Raw genomic sequence first — 17,503 nt, 5'->3', positions numbered from 1 at the left:
AAGTTGCTCAGTCGTGTCCGACTTTTAGCGACCCCATGGACTGCAGCCTACCAGGCTCCTCCATCCGTGGGATTTTCCAGGCAAGAGTACTGGAGTGGGTCGCCAATGCCTTCTCCGTTAAAATTCTGCTAGTCAGATTTATTTTCAATAAGCAGGAAAATGAAGCATTTTCTCTGGGGAGGTCTGACTATGACTGGCACAAGAGGAAAGAGCTCCTCTGTTCTTCAGTAAAATGCCCCCTGGGTTTCACCTGATCTCCCTAAGATGAAACTCAGTCAACAAGTCTAGCCTATTCATTGACAGCCTTTGATTATTTTTTAAGTGCTTTACTCATATGTGAAGAGCAAACCAAAGAACCACCTGACATGTAAAGAGAGTTTGTTACATGAGAGAAATGGAAGAAAAGAATTTAGAGGTTACAGAAACAATGCAGGGACCAGAATACATATGTCTAAAAAGAATTAACATCTTTAGAGTGCCAAAAATTAAATTTATAAAATGCGAATTAGTTATAAAAGGAACATTTACAGAATAAGAAAGAGTTCTTAGAAAATAAAAATGTGATAGTTTAAAAAATTCAAGAATTGGAAGATAAAATTGAGCCTCTCTCTCAGAAGGACAAAAGATTGAGAAAATAAGAAAAATGATAAGATCAGTCTGCAACATCTAAGAAATGATTAATTAGTGGTTTTGAAAAGAGAACAGGGAAAATAGAGGGGAAGAATTCAAAGACACAATTCAAAGGTTCCTACTGAAATTTTAGAAAAGAAAAGGAAGTTTTAGAAAATTTTAGAAAAAGTGACATAAACAGATCCTTAAAGTTTATAGAGAAAAAAAAATAGTTCCACCCAAAAGATTGGGATTGTGTGTAGTGGCACATTAGATTCTTCAACAGTAATATTAGAAACTGAAAGAGTGTGGAGCTAAGGCTTAGAAAGAATTATGTATCAGCCAAATTATGACTCAGATCTGAGGGAAAGATATTTTTAGACATTTTGTCAGATTGCTACTAGAAAATATGCTTCAGCATAAAAATAGGGAGATAAAGTGATTTTGGAAACAGGTGATCTGTCACTAGAGAGAGAAAGCAAGGGCACTGTGAAGATTGTGAAAACGGGAATCCGTAGGATGATGGCTGTGCTTCAGGTAGAGAAAATGGAACTCCCCTTTAGAGTAGGAGGAAAGAGAGCCTCAGAAAGGATTTATCAGAGAATAAAGTGAAACTGACAGTTTTCTGATGTGTTTGATTATTTTGAGACAAGTTTCAAAACTCAAGTTTAATTTGGAAGTAAATTAATAATTCTTACTAAAACTATGTCAACAATAAACCCACCAAACTTCAGACCAGTAGTTAACAGCAGGGAAAACAAAAGTTGAACAAATTAATATATCGATAGTAATATAAGAAAAAACTGTTAACTATATTGAACGAGTGTGAGACAGGGAATATAAATGGAGAAGTATGTATAGGGGTGGGTTGATAGTTTATAAGAAAGCTAAATTAACTACAGGGGAATATAGTAAATAGCTAAAACTTTTTTTTAAATCAAGAAATTGCCCTGTAAACTCTACAGTGGTAAATAGAAAAACAGGTGGAAGAGTTTAAGTAATTGGCTCAGGAAAAGGGAAAGTTAGGAAAGTGGGGAAGATAGGACAGGCTTTTAGATTTTTTAAAAATTCAACATTATTGAGACATATTTTATGTACCGTAAAATGTGTCGATTTTAAGAGTTCAGCTTGATGAGTTTGGACAGTTGTACACACCTGTGTAACAATTGCAATCAAGCAGTGAATACATCCGTCATCTCAAAATAGTTTGTGTCCTTCTTCAGTCAGTTCACCCAATTCCTTGGCCCCAGGCAACTACTGATCTGCTTTTAGTCATTATAGATTAGATTTGTCTTTGCTAGAGTTTCAATCAAATGGAATCATAAGGATGTGATATTTTATTTCTGGGCTTTTGTTCAGCATGTTTTTGAAATTCATTCCATAAATCTCAAATAATACAGTATTATTCCACTGTATAGATATACCATGATTTGTTTTATTCATTCACTTATTGACCATTTATTTGTTCAACATTTGGTCCAGTTTTTGGCTGTTAGGAATAAAATTGCTATGTACATTTGTATATAAGTCTTTGTGTGGATGTGTTTTAGTTTTGATATTTCAGTCTGTGATCTGTTGTGAGTTCATTTATTTTGTTTATTATGTGAAGTAGAGATTGTATTTCATTTTTCCTCATAGAGTGGGCATTTTAGTGTTCTAACATTATTCTTTGAAAGATTATCCTTTTTTGATTGAATTACCTTGGCCGTTTTGTTCAAAATTGGTTGACAGAATCAGATGTTATTCTTTCTACTCAATAATCTGTATGCCTGTTCTTAATGAGAATATGACACTGTGTTGATTACTATAACTTTTATAGTAAGTTTTGAAATCAGGTAAGTCCTCCAGCTTTGTTCTTTTAAAAATTTGTTTGGTCATTCTAAGTCCTTTGCCTTTATAGAATTAACTTTTCTATGAAAGTAAAAGGTTGCTGAAATTTTGATTGAAATTCATCTACAAATTGAATTTGTAGATGAATTGGAAAAATTGTTATCTTAACGACATTAAAGAAAAAGAAAACAACATTGACTCTTTCATTACCTGAGCATGTTATATCAATCCACTTAGTTCAGTTCAGTTCAGTCTCTCAGTTGTGTCCAACTCTTTGGGACCCCATTAACTGCAGCACACCAGGCTTCCTGTCCATCACCAGCTCCTGGAACTTACTCAGACTCATGTCCATTGAGTCAGTGATGCCATCCAACCATCTCATCCTCTGTCGTCTCCTTCTCCTCCTGCCATCACTCTTTCCCAACATCAGGGTCTTTTCAGATGAGTCAGTTCTTCACATCAGGTGGCCAGAGTATTGGAGTTTCAGCTTCTGCATCAGTCCTTAAAATGAATATTCAGGACTGATTTCCTTCAGGATGGACTGGTTGAATCTCCTTGCAGTCCAAGGGACTCTCAAGAGTCTTCTCCAACACCACAGTTCAAAAGCATCAATTTTTCAGTGCTCAGCTTTCTTTATAGTCCAGCTCTCACATCCATACATGACTATTGGAAAAACCATAGCTTTGACTAGATGGACTTTTGTTGGCAAATGTCTCTGCTTTTTAATATGATGTCTAGGTTGGTCATAGCTTTTCTTCCAAGGAGCAAGTGTCTTTTAATTTCATGGCTGCAGTCACCATCTGCCATGATTTTGGAGCCCTAAAAAATAAAGTTTCTTGCTGTTTCCATTATTTCTCCATTTATTTGCCATGAAGTGATGGGACCAGATGCCATGATCCTAGTTTTCTGAATGTTGAGCTTTAAGGCAACTTTTTCACTCTCCTCTTTCACTTTCATCAAGAGGCTCTTTAGTTCTCCTTCACTTGCTACCATAAGGGTGGTGTCATCTGCATATCTGAAATTATTGATATTTCTCCTGGCAATCTTCATTCCAGCTTGTGCTTCTTCCAGCCTGGCATTTTGTATGATGTACTCTGCATATAAGTTAAATAAGCAGAGTGACAATATACAGCCTTGACATCCTCCTTTCTCTATTTGGAACCAGTCTGTTGTTCCATGCCCAGTTCTAACCGTTGCTTCTTGAGCTGCATACCGATTTCTCAGGAGGCAGGTCAGGTGGTCTGGTATGCCCATCTCTTGAAGAATTTTCCAGTTTGTTGTGATCCACCCAGTCAGCTTTGGTGTAGTCAGTAAAGCAGAAGTAGATGTCTTTCTGGAATTCTTGGGCTTTTTCGATGATGCAACAGATTTTGGCAATTTGATCTCTGGTTCCTATGTCTTTTCTAAATCCCCCTTGAACATCTGGAAGTTCATGGTTCACATACTGTTGAAGCCTGACTTGGAGAATATTGAGCATTACTTTCCTAGCGTGTGAGATGAATGCAATTGTGCCTCTTGATGAAAGTGAAAGAGGAGAGTGAAAAAGTTGGCTTAAGGCTCAACATTCAGAAAACTAAGATCACGGCATCCGGTCCCATCACTTCATGGCAAATAGATGGTGAAACAGTGGAAACAGTGGCAGACTTTATTTTGGGGGGCTCCAAAATCACTGCAGGTGGTGATTGCAACCATGAAATTAAAAGATTCGTACTCCTTGGAAGGAAAGTTATGACCAACCTAGACAGCATACTAAAAAGCAGAGGCATTACTTTGCCAGCAAAGGTCCGTCTAGTCAAGGCTATTGTTTTTCCAGTGGTCATATATGGATGTGAGAGTTGGACTATAAAGAAAGCTGAGCGCCGAAGAATTGATGCTTTTGAACTGTGGTGTTGGAGAAGACTCTTGAGAGTTCCTTGGACTGCAAGGAGATCCAACCAGTCCATCCTAAAGGAGATCAGTCCTGGGTGTTCATTGGAAGGGCTGATGTTGAAGCTGAAACTCCACTACTTTGGCCACCTCATGCGAAGAGCTGACTCATCTGAAAAGACCCTGATGCTGGGAAAGATTGAAGGCAGGAGGAGAAGGGGATGACAGAGGATGAGATGGCTGGATGGCATCATCGACTCGATGGACATGGATTTGGGTGGACTCCAGGAGTTGGCGATGGACAGGGAGGCCTGGCGTGCTGCAGTCCATGGGGTCGCAAAGAGTCGGACATGACTGAGCGACTGAAGTGAGCTTAGGAGTAGGGTCTTCTGCCATTACGTATGATGACTGCTGTAGGTTTTTTTTTGAAGATGCCCTTTCATAAGTTGAGGATGTTGCCTTGTAGTTGTAGTTTTCTGAGAGTTTTTTTTTTTTTATCATGACTGTGTGTTGAATTTTACAGATGCTTTGTTTACATCTAAAAAAGATGATTATATGTTTTTTTCCCTTTTATTTGTTAACATGATGAAATATATTGATGGGTTTTTGAATGTTAAATTCCACTTATATTCCTGACTTAAATTGCATGTGGTCATTGTGTAGTATCTTTTTTATATATTGTTAATTTTTGTTAAGGAATTGTTAAGGAATTTTGCATCTGTGTTTTTAAGATATATTGATTTTTAATTTCCTTGCAATATTTTTGCCTAGTTTTGGTGTCTCAGTAATGCTGGCTGCAAAAAAATGTTGAGAAATGTTTTAATAAATATTATGTTTGATAAACCATAAGCTACTATTACATAATTCAACTGATATTTAACTAAATACCCTGCTATTGTATAGCTTAGTACTCCCTTGATTGTAAGAAACTCAGTTCAAACTAATTGAAATACAAGTATTAGCTTAGGGACTCTAAACCAGGACTTCAAATTTGGCTCAGTCCAACCCTATAGATGTTATTGTCAACAAGTATGTATATCACTGTCTATTTTCTTTTGTTAGTTCGTTTCTCCATGTTGGGAGAGTTAGCCCCCATCAGCTCCAGGATTATTTATTGCATAGGTCTTGAGATTGCAAAACAAGAGAGTCCTTTGTCTCATGGTCTATAACAATATGTGTGAAAGGACTTGATTGCCTTTACTGAATCACATGTACCCAATCACTTAGTGTAGTTCAAGGATTGGCAGGCTACAACCTGCTGGCCAAATTCTGCCTGCTTCCTGTTTTTTAAAAATACAGTTTAATTGGAACCCATTCATGCTCATTTGTTTATCTATTTTCCAGGGCTGCTTTTTGCTGCAATAGCTGAGTTTAGTGGTTAGCATATATACCGTATAGACTTCAAAGTCTAAAATACTTACTTTATAGGAAGAGTTTGCTGATCTTTGGTCTAAAGATTAGGGATACTCTAGCCAGGCTGTGTTCATTGGTTGTGGAATCAGAGCCCGTTTTTGACAGCTCTGTCATGGTCACAGTGAGGGAAAGGGAGCTGTTTCTGAAAGGATTGGCAGTTCCTAAAAGGAAAGAATGCCAAATAGACACTTTGCTCCCCAATAAAAAGAGCTTCTTTATTACACCTGATTTTTTGTTCTGTTGTGTTTGTTAAATATGATTATGTATGTTTTCATATTGACACTGATGTTAACAGAATAATATACTAATGTAGCAGATACAGGAGAATGTGTAAGGATGTAGTAATAGAATCTTTAAATTGCATGAAATATAAGGATTACAGTCTGTGAAAAATGTAAATTGATGGGTTATAATTTTTTTTTCTCAGATGATGAAACATGCCTGGGATAATTACAGGATATATGGATGGGGGCATAATGAACTCAGACCTATTGCAAGGAAAGGACACTCCACTAATATATTTGGTAAGGTTGCTTTTTTACTGTTTTCATTTTCTAACTTCATTTTAAAAATAGGATCTAACTTTTTAGTTACTTTCTAAAACCTGAGTACAGTAGTCCCTGCTTATCTAAGCTTTTCTTTCTATTCATTTACTTATAGTTAATCTCAGTCTGAAAATACTAAATGGAAATTTTCAGAAATAATTCATAAATTTAAATTTTGTCCCTTTTCCATCCTAGGGTATAAACCATCTCTTTGTCCAGTGTATCCTGCTTGTTAGTTAGCCATCTGTCTGGGTTATCAGATGAACTGTGGAGATATCACAGTGCTTGTGTTCGGGTAGTCCTTATTTTACTTAATAATAGGCCCACAACACAAGAGTAGTGATGCCAGCAATTTGGACTTGCCAAAGAGAAACTGTAAAGTGCTTTCTTTAAGTGAAAAGATGAAAGTTCTTCACTTAATAAGGGCCATATGCTGAGGTTAAGATCTAAGGTAAGAATAAATATTCTAATCATGAAATTGTGAGGAAGGAAATTTGTGCTAGTTTTGCTATTGTGCTTCAGACTGCACAGGTTGTGGCCGTAGTGCAATTAAGTGCTTAGTTAAGATGGAAAAGTCTTTATATTTGTACAGTAAGATCTTTTAAGGAAGAGAGAGAGACCACATCTACATAATGTTTGTTGCAGTAAATTATTATAATTATTCTATTTTATTCTTAGTTATTGTCAATCTCATACCGTGCCTAATTTATAAATTAAACTTTATTATAGATATGTATGTATAGGAAAACAACATATGTAGAGTTTGGCACTCTACAGGGTTCCAGGTATCTGGGCACCTTGGAATAAGGGGGACTTTATTTCACATGGGCTTCAGTCCATGGGGTCACAAAAGAGTCGGACACAACTTAGTGACTAAACAACAGTAACAACTGTATTTGTTTGGAACTGTAATTTGAAGCAAGGTGTAGTTTTTTGCAAGTTTCAGTCAAGATTTAGTTATCACAGATATGTGATAAATTTTGTATTTGCATACAGATGTTTTAGTCATTTATTTGTATTTTGAAGCTTTTTCGGTGCTGTTTTTCTTTAGTATAAGAAAGGTAGGTACCTATTTGTATTTCTTTTTCTTCAACATAGTCCCAATTCTGATACTCACACATTGCAGAGGAGGGAAAGGATAGGAAATACCAGTAGTGTTAGCTATGTATATTAAAAAAAAAAAAAACGAACATGCCCAAGGTGATTCAGTTGGTAAATTGAGTAAATGTACAGTATATTCACAGTTCCAAGGGAGAAATTGACAGTGTGTGTGGATGAAGGTTTGGGGAAGAGCTTTTTGTTTAACTTGAATTTAATAACTTTCTACCTCATTTGAGTTCAGTTCACTTGTTAAATTTCTCAGTTTAAACGAGTGTTAACTACCTTAACAACTTTTACTTAACCCAAGAATAAGTCTTAAAAATTATCAAGTTGTTTTTTAGAGTCTTCACATCTTTCTCTCATTTTAGGTGCTTCTTGATGTGATGGATGTCTTTTAAATAGCAGTAGGTGAAGGCAAGAAAATACTGATGGAATCAGAAAGCACGTTTGTCAGCCACATGCAGTGTAGTCATCTTCACTAATTGTAATGCAACACCACAGTAACAACTATTTTTTTTACTGTGACTGTGGAAGAATTTTTCTTGTGCAGTGATACCTCATAATTTTTTCAATGCTTGATTGTTTCCTGTCAAAAAAAAATGATTGAAAAGATAATTTCTCCTGGGTTTGAGAGATGTTGGGATAGAGGAATAATGGAAAAAATTTTTCTTTAGGTAATGAAAGACACCAGAGATCTCACATATGACATTTAATTTAGCATCTATCACTTAATGAAGTACAGTTTATTTCCTTACCAGAGGTTACAGAATTAAGAGTTACTGTTGCTTTGTGGAGGCCACAGTGAGACATTAGCACAGTAAAAGATATTTAGTGATTAATTAAAATTAGATCCTCTCTGCAGCTAACCATCCGTTTATATTAAACTCAGTGGTAAACTCTGAGCCCTTTGAAAATGAGTTGGATGTTAATTTTCTGTTTAGTTTTTTAAATCTTATTTCTCAGAACATCTAATATAGTAAGTAAGACTTATCAAATAGAATGGTCCTAGGCAAGATAGTAGGTAAAGAATATACATTTATTTTACTTAATCATGACAATAACTGTAAGGAATGATTGTTTGCTGAATTTAAAGATAAATGAGCTTTCAGATAATTTCTTAAAATTTTATTCCTCATGAGTCAATATAATTCATTCAGTGAGCAAAATGGTTGTTTCTTTTTTTTAAATCCTGAAAGTGTTAGTTGCTCTGTTGTGTCAAACTCTTTGCGACCTCATGGACTATATAGCTTGCCGGTCTCCTCTGTCCATGGAATTCTCCAGGTAAGAATACTGAAGTGGGTAGCCATGCCCTTCTCCAGGCAATCTTCCCGACCCATGGATCGAACCCAGATCTCCCGCATTTCAGGCAGATTCTTTACCATCTGAGCCACCAGACAAGCCCATTTCCTTCTTAAATGAATAAGTTTTGACTTAATGTTTTCTCTTTTTATAAATAGCATTTTTATGAAAGGTAGTTTTGCTATTTATTTATTTATGGCTGTGCTGCACGCCACGTGGCTTGTAGGATCTTAGTCTCCTGGCCAAGGATTGAACCCAGGCCCATGTCAGTGAAAGTTTGGAGTCCTAACTACTGGGCCAACAGGGAATTGCCTTATGAAAAGTGGTTTTAATTTGTGGTACTTTTTGTCAGACTTTTTCACAAGTGGCCTTTGTAGATCACTGTTTGGTTGGGCAATGACAGGTTCAGATTATTGTCAGGTGAGTTCTTACTGGCTGGTCATTAGGAGCATTTACCCCTGGACTCAAGGAGATCCAACCGGCCCATCCTGGGGGAGATCAGTCCTGGCTGTTCATTGGAAGGGCTGATGCTGAAGCTGAAACTCCAATACTTTGGCCACCTGATGCAAAGAGCTTACTCATTGGAAAAGACCCTGATGCTGGGAAAGATTGAGGGTGGGAGGAGAAGGGGACGACAGAGGATGAGATGGTTGGATGGCATCACCGACTCGATGGACATGAGTTTGGGTAAACTCCAGGAGTTGGTGATGGACAGGGAGGCCTGGTGTGCTGTGGTTCATGGGGTCGCAAAGAGTCAGACACAACTGAGTGACTGAACTGAACTGAAACTGGTTTACTGGATAAACAAAGTTATTTGTGAGATCATAGAAATTAAAGGAGCCTAGAGTTGGAAAGGGTGACTTTACAAAATTAGTCTTTTCACTTGGTACAGAAGCAAGATTTTGTCAGTTTTGGTTTACTATTTCTGAGGGATCATCTTGTAGTGAGTATCAGTTAAGTGTTTTCCAATAAAATTTTTACCTTTTTATTGAGGCATGAGGTCAGTTATTTGCTTTAGAGATTCTGTAATTGGGTTTGTGAATAAAACTATATTTTCCTTTGTATGTATGTATGTTACATACACATTACTAGTTACATTACTAGTAGCAATAGTTACATACACATTACTAGTGGCAGCATCAACAGTATTCATACAGTGCATACTCCTGTAGGCTGAATCTTGTGTCCCATAAATTCCCATATTGCAGCTCTACCTCCCAATGTGACTGTATTTGGAGATAGAGTGTTTAGGAGGTAATTAAGATTAAACTAGGGGCCTTAATCAGAAAGGGATGGAACCCTTAAAGAATATGAAGAAGCACCCAAGCTCTTTTCTCCCTCTGCATATACACTAAGAAAAGGCTGAGTAGGTATGATAGAGCAAGAAGGTGGACATCAAGCCAAGAGGAAGTTGTTCCTCTAGAGACTGGAAACTTGCTCTTGGTTTCTAACGTCCAGAACTGTGAGGAAAGAAATTTCTGTTGTTTAAGCCCCGTAGTGGATGGTGTTTTGTTATGGTAAGCTGAGCAGAATAATAAACATACTATCTACCAAGGACTGATACAAGTGATTTATGTGAGTGGGCTTATTTAGTACTCAGAACACTATATTGCAGGTACTATTATTAATATTCCCATTTTACAGAGGAGGAAACTGAAGCACAATTAGGGTAAACTAACTTACTCAAGGTTGTACAGCTAGTAAATAATGGAGCCAGATTTTGATTATAGGCAACTTCATGCTGAAGTTCATGCTTCTAATTCTGCTTCAGCTAACTTTAAAGACAGAAAAAAAAAAAAAAAATACCAGCACATGGGAAAAATCTATTATGACAAAATTGTACTGAAAAGGTAGAAAAAATGAAAATGCAATCTATATTATTTTCAGTCGTCAAAATTAGGTGCTTGTATTGATACTTTTAGAAAAATATTTGAGTGGTTACATTTTTCTTCCAGCGGAATAAGCTAAGTGGGAATGGATCCTTTATTGTTTGTTTTGTCTGATAGTTTTAGTTATGAAGTTAGTTTACTAAAGGATTAATAAAAAGAGTTTGACTTTTTCCTACTTTGTTCCTTTTCTGCATCTCATATTCTTGCTAGTGAGTATTATTTGGGATTTTTTTTTTTTTTTAATCTGTTTTTACCTTTTTTTTGAAGATCCTTCTAAGGGAAGGATCATAGTGTCTCATTTGATATCCCAGATTCCATATGCCTTTATAAAATCAGAATTGTAAAAGTTGGAAAAAACTTTAAAAATCTAACCTATTACTATAGGAGCATATAGGCAGGAATTGAACCTTCTTGGTGGCTTAGATAGTAAAGAATCTGCCTGCAGTGTAGGAGACGTGTGTTTGATCCCTGGGTTGGGAAGATCCCCGGAGAAGGAAATGGCTACTTGCTCCAGTATTCTTGCCTGGAGAATTCCATCGACAGAAAAGCCTGGTGGGCTACTGTCCATGGGTTTGTGAAGAGTTGGACACGAGTTTGACCAGCATTTTCGCTTTTCACTTTTCACGATGTTCTAGATTATAAGGAAATTTAAAATGTGTCCATTTTCTTTATCTTAGCCTTGATTATTAAAACATTCTTTTATATGGTAACTGAAATCATATTCCTCTGAATTCTGTCTAGTTTGTACTTGGTTGGCGTCAAGATTTCTTTTTTGTACAGATAACAGAAAATTCATTTCAAAATGGCTTAAACTAAAAACGAAATTTAATGAGCTCAGTGATGTTCTAGAGTAGATTTATCTCTTTCCACTGTTTTCCTCTGTGTGTTTATATCTTCAGACTGACTTCTTAGCAGGATAGATTGGTTTGATTTTGTCTAGTTAGGGCTCAGCCCTGGACTTTGTGAGTGAGGAGAGGAAAATGTTGCTGGACATAGATTACCACTGATAATAATTTTTCCAACAGTGATTAATTGTCACAATGAATTAGGTTTACTTAGATACTTTGGAGAATGGAAAGATTTTTGTTAGGGATAGATCTTCTTACATATGAAAAAATTTTGATTTGGAAAAGAATATTGTTTGTTTTTACAGTGCTTTTTTGAAATGTGCCTTTTATCTTCCAGGTCTGTATAAATTCTTTTTGATATTTCTAACTTGCTAATTATTTCTAATATTTTGTTGGGAATTTTGCATTCATATGTAGGGAAGGATGTTGTTTTGTATTTTTCTTGTACTGTCTTTGTCTTGTTTTGGTATCAGTGTAATAAAATGAATTTGGAAGTTTTCTCTGCTCTTCATTTTTCTGTACTGTTGATTTGATATTCTTAAGTTTTTGATATAATTTGCCAGTGAAACCATCTGCATGTGGAGCTTTTTTTTCTGGGAGATTTTCAACTACAACTTCTACAATGTCAGTTTCTCTATTTCACATCTGCTATAAGGGCCATTCAATATCTGTTTCACCTTAGGTTAGTTTTGGTAATTGATGGTTTTGAGGAATTGGTCTGTTTCATCTAAGCCATTGATTTTATGTGCATAGAGTTGTTTGGAGTAATATTATCTTTTTGATATCTATGGCAGCTGTAGTTATAATCCCCTTTTATGCCTAATATTGGTAATTTATGGGGTTTTTTTTTCCTTTGTCAGTCTTGCTAAAAGTTTTATCAATTTCAATGATACTTTCAAAGAAGCAGTTTTGGTTTCATTGATCTTATGTTTCCTTTATGTTTTCATTTTCTTTGATTTCTACTCTTTGTTATTTCTACTCTTCTGCATGATTTGGATTACTTTTGTTCTTGCTTTTCTAGTTTCTTGAACTAGAAGCCTACATTATAGATTTGAGATCCTCTTTTCCAATGTAAGCATTTAGTGCCAAATAGTTTTCTGCTAAGTGCTGCTTTATTTGCATCTGAAATATTTTGATATATTGTGTTTTCATTTTTACTCAATTCAGTATGTTTAAAAACTCACCTTAAGTTGTTTAATTTCTAAATGCTTAGAGATTCTTCTTTTGTCTTTCTGTTATTGATTTCTAATTTAATTCCATTATGGTCAAAGAATGGACTTCCTGAATGGCACAGTGGTAAAGAATCCACCTGCCAATGCAGGAGACACAGACTCAATCCCTGGTCAAGAAGATCCCCTGGAGAAGGAAATGGCAACCCACTCTGGTATTCTTGCAGGGAAAATTCCACGGACAGAGGAGCCTGGCAGGCTACATTCCATGGGGTCGCAAAATGTCGAAAGTGACTGAGAGTCTGAGCTCACACACATACTCATGGTCAGAGAATATACTTTGTGTGATTACAGTTCTTTAATTCTTTATTTAAGACTTACTTTTTGACACAGAATGTGGCCTGTCTTGGTAAATGTTCCATTTATGCTTGAATAGAATGTGTATATATGTATTGACTGTTGCTGGGTATAGAAGGTTCTATTAATGTCAGTTGGATCTCATTGATTTATGGGGTTGTTCAGGCTTCTTCTATCCTTGCTGATTTTCTATCTAGTAGTTTTATCGATTACTAGGTGAGTGGTGTTGAAGTTTCCAACTCTATATTGGATTTCTTTCTTGTTCCTTTCAGTTCTGTCAGCTTTTACTTTATATATTTTGAAGTGCTCTTGTTAGGTATTTACACCTAACATATATATCTCCTTGGTGCCACCACCAAATCTCTAATACCAAAACCAGACAGTGGTATTACAATAAAAGGAAACTTATAAGCCAGTGTTCCTCATGGTTCCTTTATGAACCATGTTCATAAACCATGATTCCTTTATGAACATGGACATAAAAATCTTTGACCAGATTAGATTTATTTTAGTAAATTTTACTCAGCAATATGTAAAAAGAATAACACCTCATGACCAAGTGGGGTTTATCCTGGGAATGCATGGTTGGGTTAACATTTGGAACTTAGTCAATATAATTGAAGATATTAAGAAACTAAAAGAGGAAAATTATGTGATCATCTCAGTGGGTATTGAAAAAGCATTTAATAACACTTCACATCCATCCATAATAAAAGCACAATAAAAACTCTCAGCAAACTTGGACTAGAGGGGAACTTTCTTTGCCTGATAAAAAGCATTAAAACACACCTACTCTCACTCCCCTGACACATACCCCAAACCAAACAAATAGAAGAAGAATCCCCACATACTTAATGTTGAGAGACTAGACACTATCTCTGAAGACTGTGAACTAGGCAAAGATGTCTCTGCTCTCCAGCTTCTATGTAACATTATGCAAGGAGCCCTGGCCAGTGCACTAAAGTAAGAAAAAGACAAAAAAGTACAAAGGTTATAAATGAAGAAGTACAACTGTCTTTACTTGTAGTCAATATGATTGCTCATGAAGAAAATACTAGGGAATCTGTCAAACAATAACAACAAAATACTAGAATGAAAACAAATTTAGTAGTGAGGCCATTGGATACAAGTTCAATATACAAAGTAAATTCTATTTCTAGATACTAGCAGTAAACAGTTATAAGTAAAATAAAAAATAATATCATTTGCAGTATCATAAAAACGTGAAATACATGTGGATGAATTCAACATACTATGTGCACAATCTGTACACTAAAAACTGTGATCATTGAGAGAAATTTAAAAGAACTTAGAGACATGCCATGTTTATGAGTTGGAATACTCAATATTGTTGAGATGTCAGTTCTCTTGAAATCCATCTTTAGATTTAAAGGAATCCAAGTAAAAATGACTTCTCCATAAAAATTGATAGGCTGATTCTAAAATCTGTATGAAAACTCAAAGCATGTACAATAATCAAAATAGTTTTTAAAAAGAGCAAAGTTGAAGGATTTATGCTACTTGATTCTAGATTTACTTTGGAGCTTCAGTAATGAGGACAGTATGGTATTTAGTGTAAAGATAGACATCGAAATCACTGGAAAAGAATAGAAATAGTGCTACACATACATTTTTAATTGATTTTCAACAAAGATGCTCTCAATGGGTTATAGGAAAGTCTTTCTAATAAGTGGTGCTGGGACAGTTATATACTCCTACAGAAAAAAACAAAAACATTGACTCTTCAACATTGTGCAAAAATGAACTTAAAATGGATCATAAATCTAAACATAAAAACTAAAAGTTTAAAATTTCCAGTAAAAAACGTTTGAGAAAATCTTTGTAACTTTGAGGTGAGCTGAGAGTTTTAAGAATACAAAAGGAGTAAACCATTAAAGAAAAAAAATCGATAAATTGGACTTCATGAAAATTAAAAATTAAAAATCTCTGCTCTCCAAAAGACATTAAGGAAATGAAAAAGCAAGCCCCAGAATTGGAGCAAATATTTGTGGTACATGTATAAGCATGTATTCAGAATATAGAAATAATACTTCACCAAAGAAGATAAATGAATGATGAATAAGCACATCAGTCATCAGGGAAATTAACATTCAAACTACAATGCAAAATCCTATTATTCATACCCACTAGAATGAGTTCAATTAAAAAGGCCAACAATGTGTCAAGCATTGAGAAGGATGGTAGGATAACCAGTGCGTGCGTGCTCACTTTAGTTGTGTCCCACTCTTTGCGTCCCCATGGACTGTAGCTTGCCAGGATTCTCTGTTCATGGGATTCTCCAGGCAAGAATACTGGAGTGGGTTGTCCTGCCCTTCTCCAGGGGATCTTCCTGACCCAGGGATCGAACCTGTGTCTTCTGTGTCTCCTGCATTGCAGGCGTATTCTTTACCCACTGAGCCACTAGACTTTTTATATTACTTTGGGAGTATATAATGTTACATTCTGGAGAGCGGTTTGTCAGTCTCATAAAATTAAACATAAACTCACCATACCAGCTAGCAAGTCCATACCTAAATATTTCCATGATGTTCACAAATGAGATCAGACAATAGTTTTATTTTTGTTACTAAGTTATATTTTTGCATCAATGGTATGCAGAATTCATAAGTTTTTCCCCCCATGTTCTAACAAGATTTATGTAGTATTTGTCATCCTTAAAATTAAAGTAGAATTTATTCTGTGAAACTTCTACAGTATAGTTCTTGTATTGTGGGTAGCTCTTTGAAAATTTCTCAATTTCTTATTTCTTGGTCTATGTTTAGATTTTTCTGTTTCTTTTTTCATAAGCCAAAATAATGCTCATTTTCTTAGAAAATCGTCAGTTCCGCTCATTCTCAAATTTATTTGGAAGATACAACAAAATTTGTTTTAAGTTTTCTTAATTTCTTTTATATCTGTCTCTTGTAGCATTCTCAGTTTCTTTTTCGTGTTTATATATTCCCATTTGTTGTTCAGTTGCTGAGTTGTGTCTGATTCTTTGCAACCTCATGGACTGCAGCACTCCAGGCTTCCCTGTCCTGCAGTATCTCCCAGAGTATGCTCATACTCACTTTCATTGAGTTGGTGAAGCCATCCAACCATCTCATCCTCTATGGGCCCCTTCTCCTCATGCCCTCAATCATGGTCTTTTTCCAATGAGTTGGCTCTTTGCATCAGGTGGCCAAAGTATTGCAGCTTCAGTATCAGTCCTCCCAGTGAATATTCATAGTTGATTTCCTTTAGGATTGACTGGTCTGATCTCCTTGCAGTCCAAAGGACTCTCAAGAGTCTTCTCCAACACCACTGTTCAAAAGCATCAATTCTTACGTGCTCAGCCTTCTTTATGGTCTAACTCTCACATCCATACATGATTACTGGAAAAACCATAGCTTTGACTATATGGACCTTTGTCAGCAAAGTGATGTTTCTGCTTTTTAATATGCTATCTAGGTTTGTCATAGCTTTTCTTCCAAGAAGCAAGCATATTTTAATTTCATGGCTATGGTCATCATCTGCAGAGATTTTGGAGCCCAAGGAAATAAAATCTGCTGCTGTTTGTATTGTTTTCTCCATCTATTTGCCAAGAAGTGAGGGGACTGACTGGATGCCATGCTCTTAGTTTTTTGAATGTTGAGTTTTAAGCCAGTCTTTTCACTTTCCTCTTTCACCTTCATCAAGAGGCTTTTTAGTTCCTCTTCACTGTCTGCCATTAGAGTGGTATCATTTGTATATCTGAGGTCTTTGATATTTCTACTGGCAATCTTGATTCCAGCTTGTGGTTCATCCATCTCAGCATTTTGCATGATGTACTTTGCATATAAGTTAAATAAGCAGGGTGACAATATACAGCCTTCATGTATTCCTTGCCCACTTTTGAATGACTACATTAAAAAGTCAGTTATAAATCTATTGTATAGTTCTTTTCATAGAATCATCTCTTGAATTTATTATTCTGATAGTTCTTTATTACTAATTCATTTACTTCTGCCTTTAGCTTTTCTGATTCTTCTACTTTGTTGCTCGAGTTTATCATTCTTTTTCTTACTTTGGTAGTGGAACATTCAGAGTGCAGTTGTTTTCATTTGTTCTTATTAAATAGTACAGAATTTTCAAGTTATGAGTTTTCCTCAGACCTGGTTGATTCCTGTGTTCTCATGTGAAAGTGAAGTTGCTCATTTGTGTCCGACTCTTTGCGACCCCATGGGCTGTAGCCTACCAGGCTCCTCTATCCATGGGATTTTCCAGGCAAGGGTACTGGAGCGGGTTGCCATTTCCTGTGTTCTCAAAATAAATCTTTGTTAATGTTTCTATAAGATATATAATGTTTATAAGATATAAACATATATCTTATAATGTTTATAAGATACAAAATATCTTCTGTAGTGTCATACTTTAACTTTTATTTGACCCAAGAGTAGTTTTAGACCCTTTAATTTTTTCCAATTGAAATCTTCAGTTGCCTAGGTAAACAGCCAGCAATTTCAATTTTGCCTTTCACTTTTTTGTGCTGCTTAGCCTGTGGCACAAACCTCTCCTTGTGGAACCAACCAAAATCAGTACAGATATGTGGGTCAGCC

At 35.8% G+C, this 17,503-nt stretch overlaps 1 protein-coding gene across 2 annotated transcripts in view; it reads left to right on the top strand.

Moving 5' to 3' along the window:
• Positions 1–17,503, top strand: part of MAN1A2 (mannosidase alpha class 1A member 2) — a 144,943-nt gene that overhangs the window by 38,045 nt on the left and 89,395 nt on the right. For both annotated transcript variants that reach the window (XM_081492966.1, XM_081492967.1), the window contains exon 3: positions 6,146–6,242. In XM_081492966.1, the coding sequence (XP_081349092.1) occupies positions 6,146–6,242 (97 nt within the window). The remainder of the gene's footprint in view (positions 1–6,145; positions 6,243–17,503) is intronic.

The sequence above is a fragment of the Giraffa tippelskirchi genome, chromosome 5, assembly GCF_054371585.1.
Source record: "Giraffa tippelskirchi isolate mGirTip1 chromosome 5, T2T-mGirTip1v1.2.pri, whole genome shotgun sequence".
NCBI lineage: Eukaryota > Metazoa > Chordata > Mammalia > Artiodactyla > Giraffidae > Giraffa > Giraffa tippelskirchi.
This window is presented reverse-complemented; position numbering and strand designations above follow the sequence as displayed.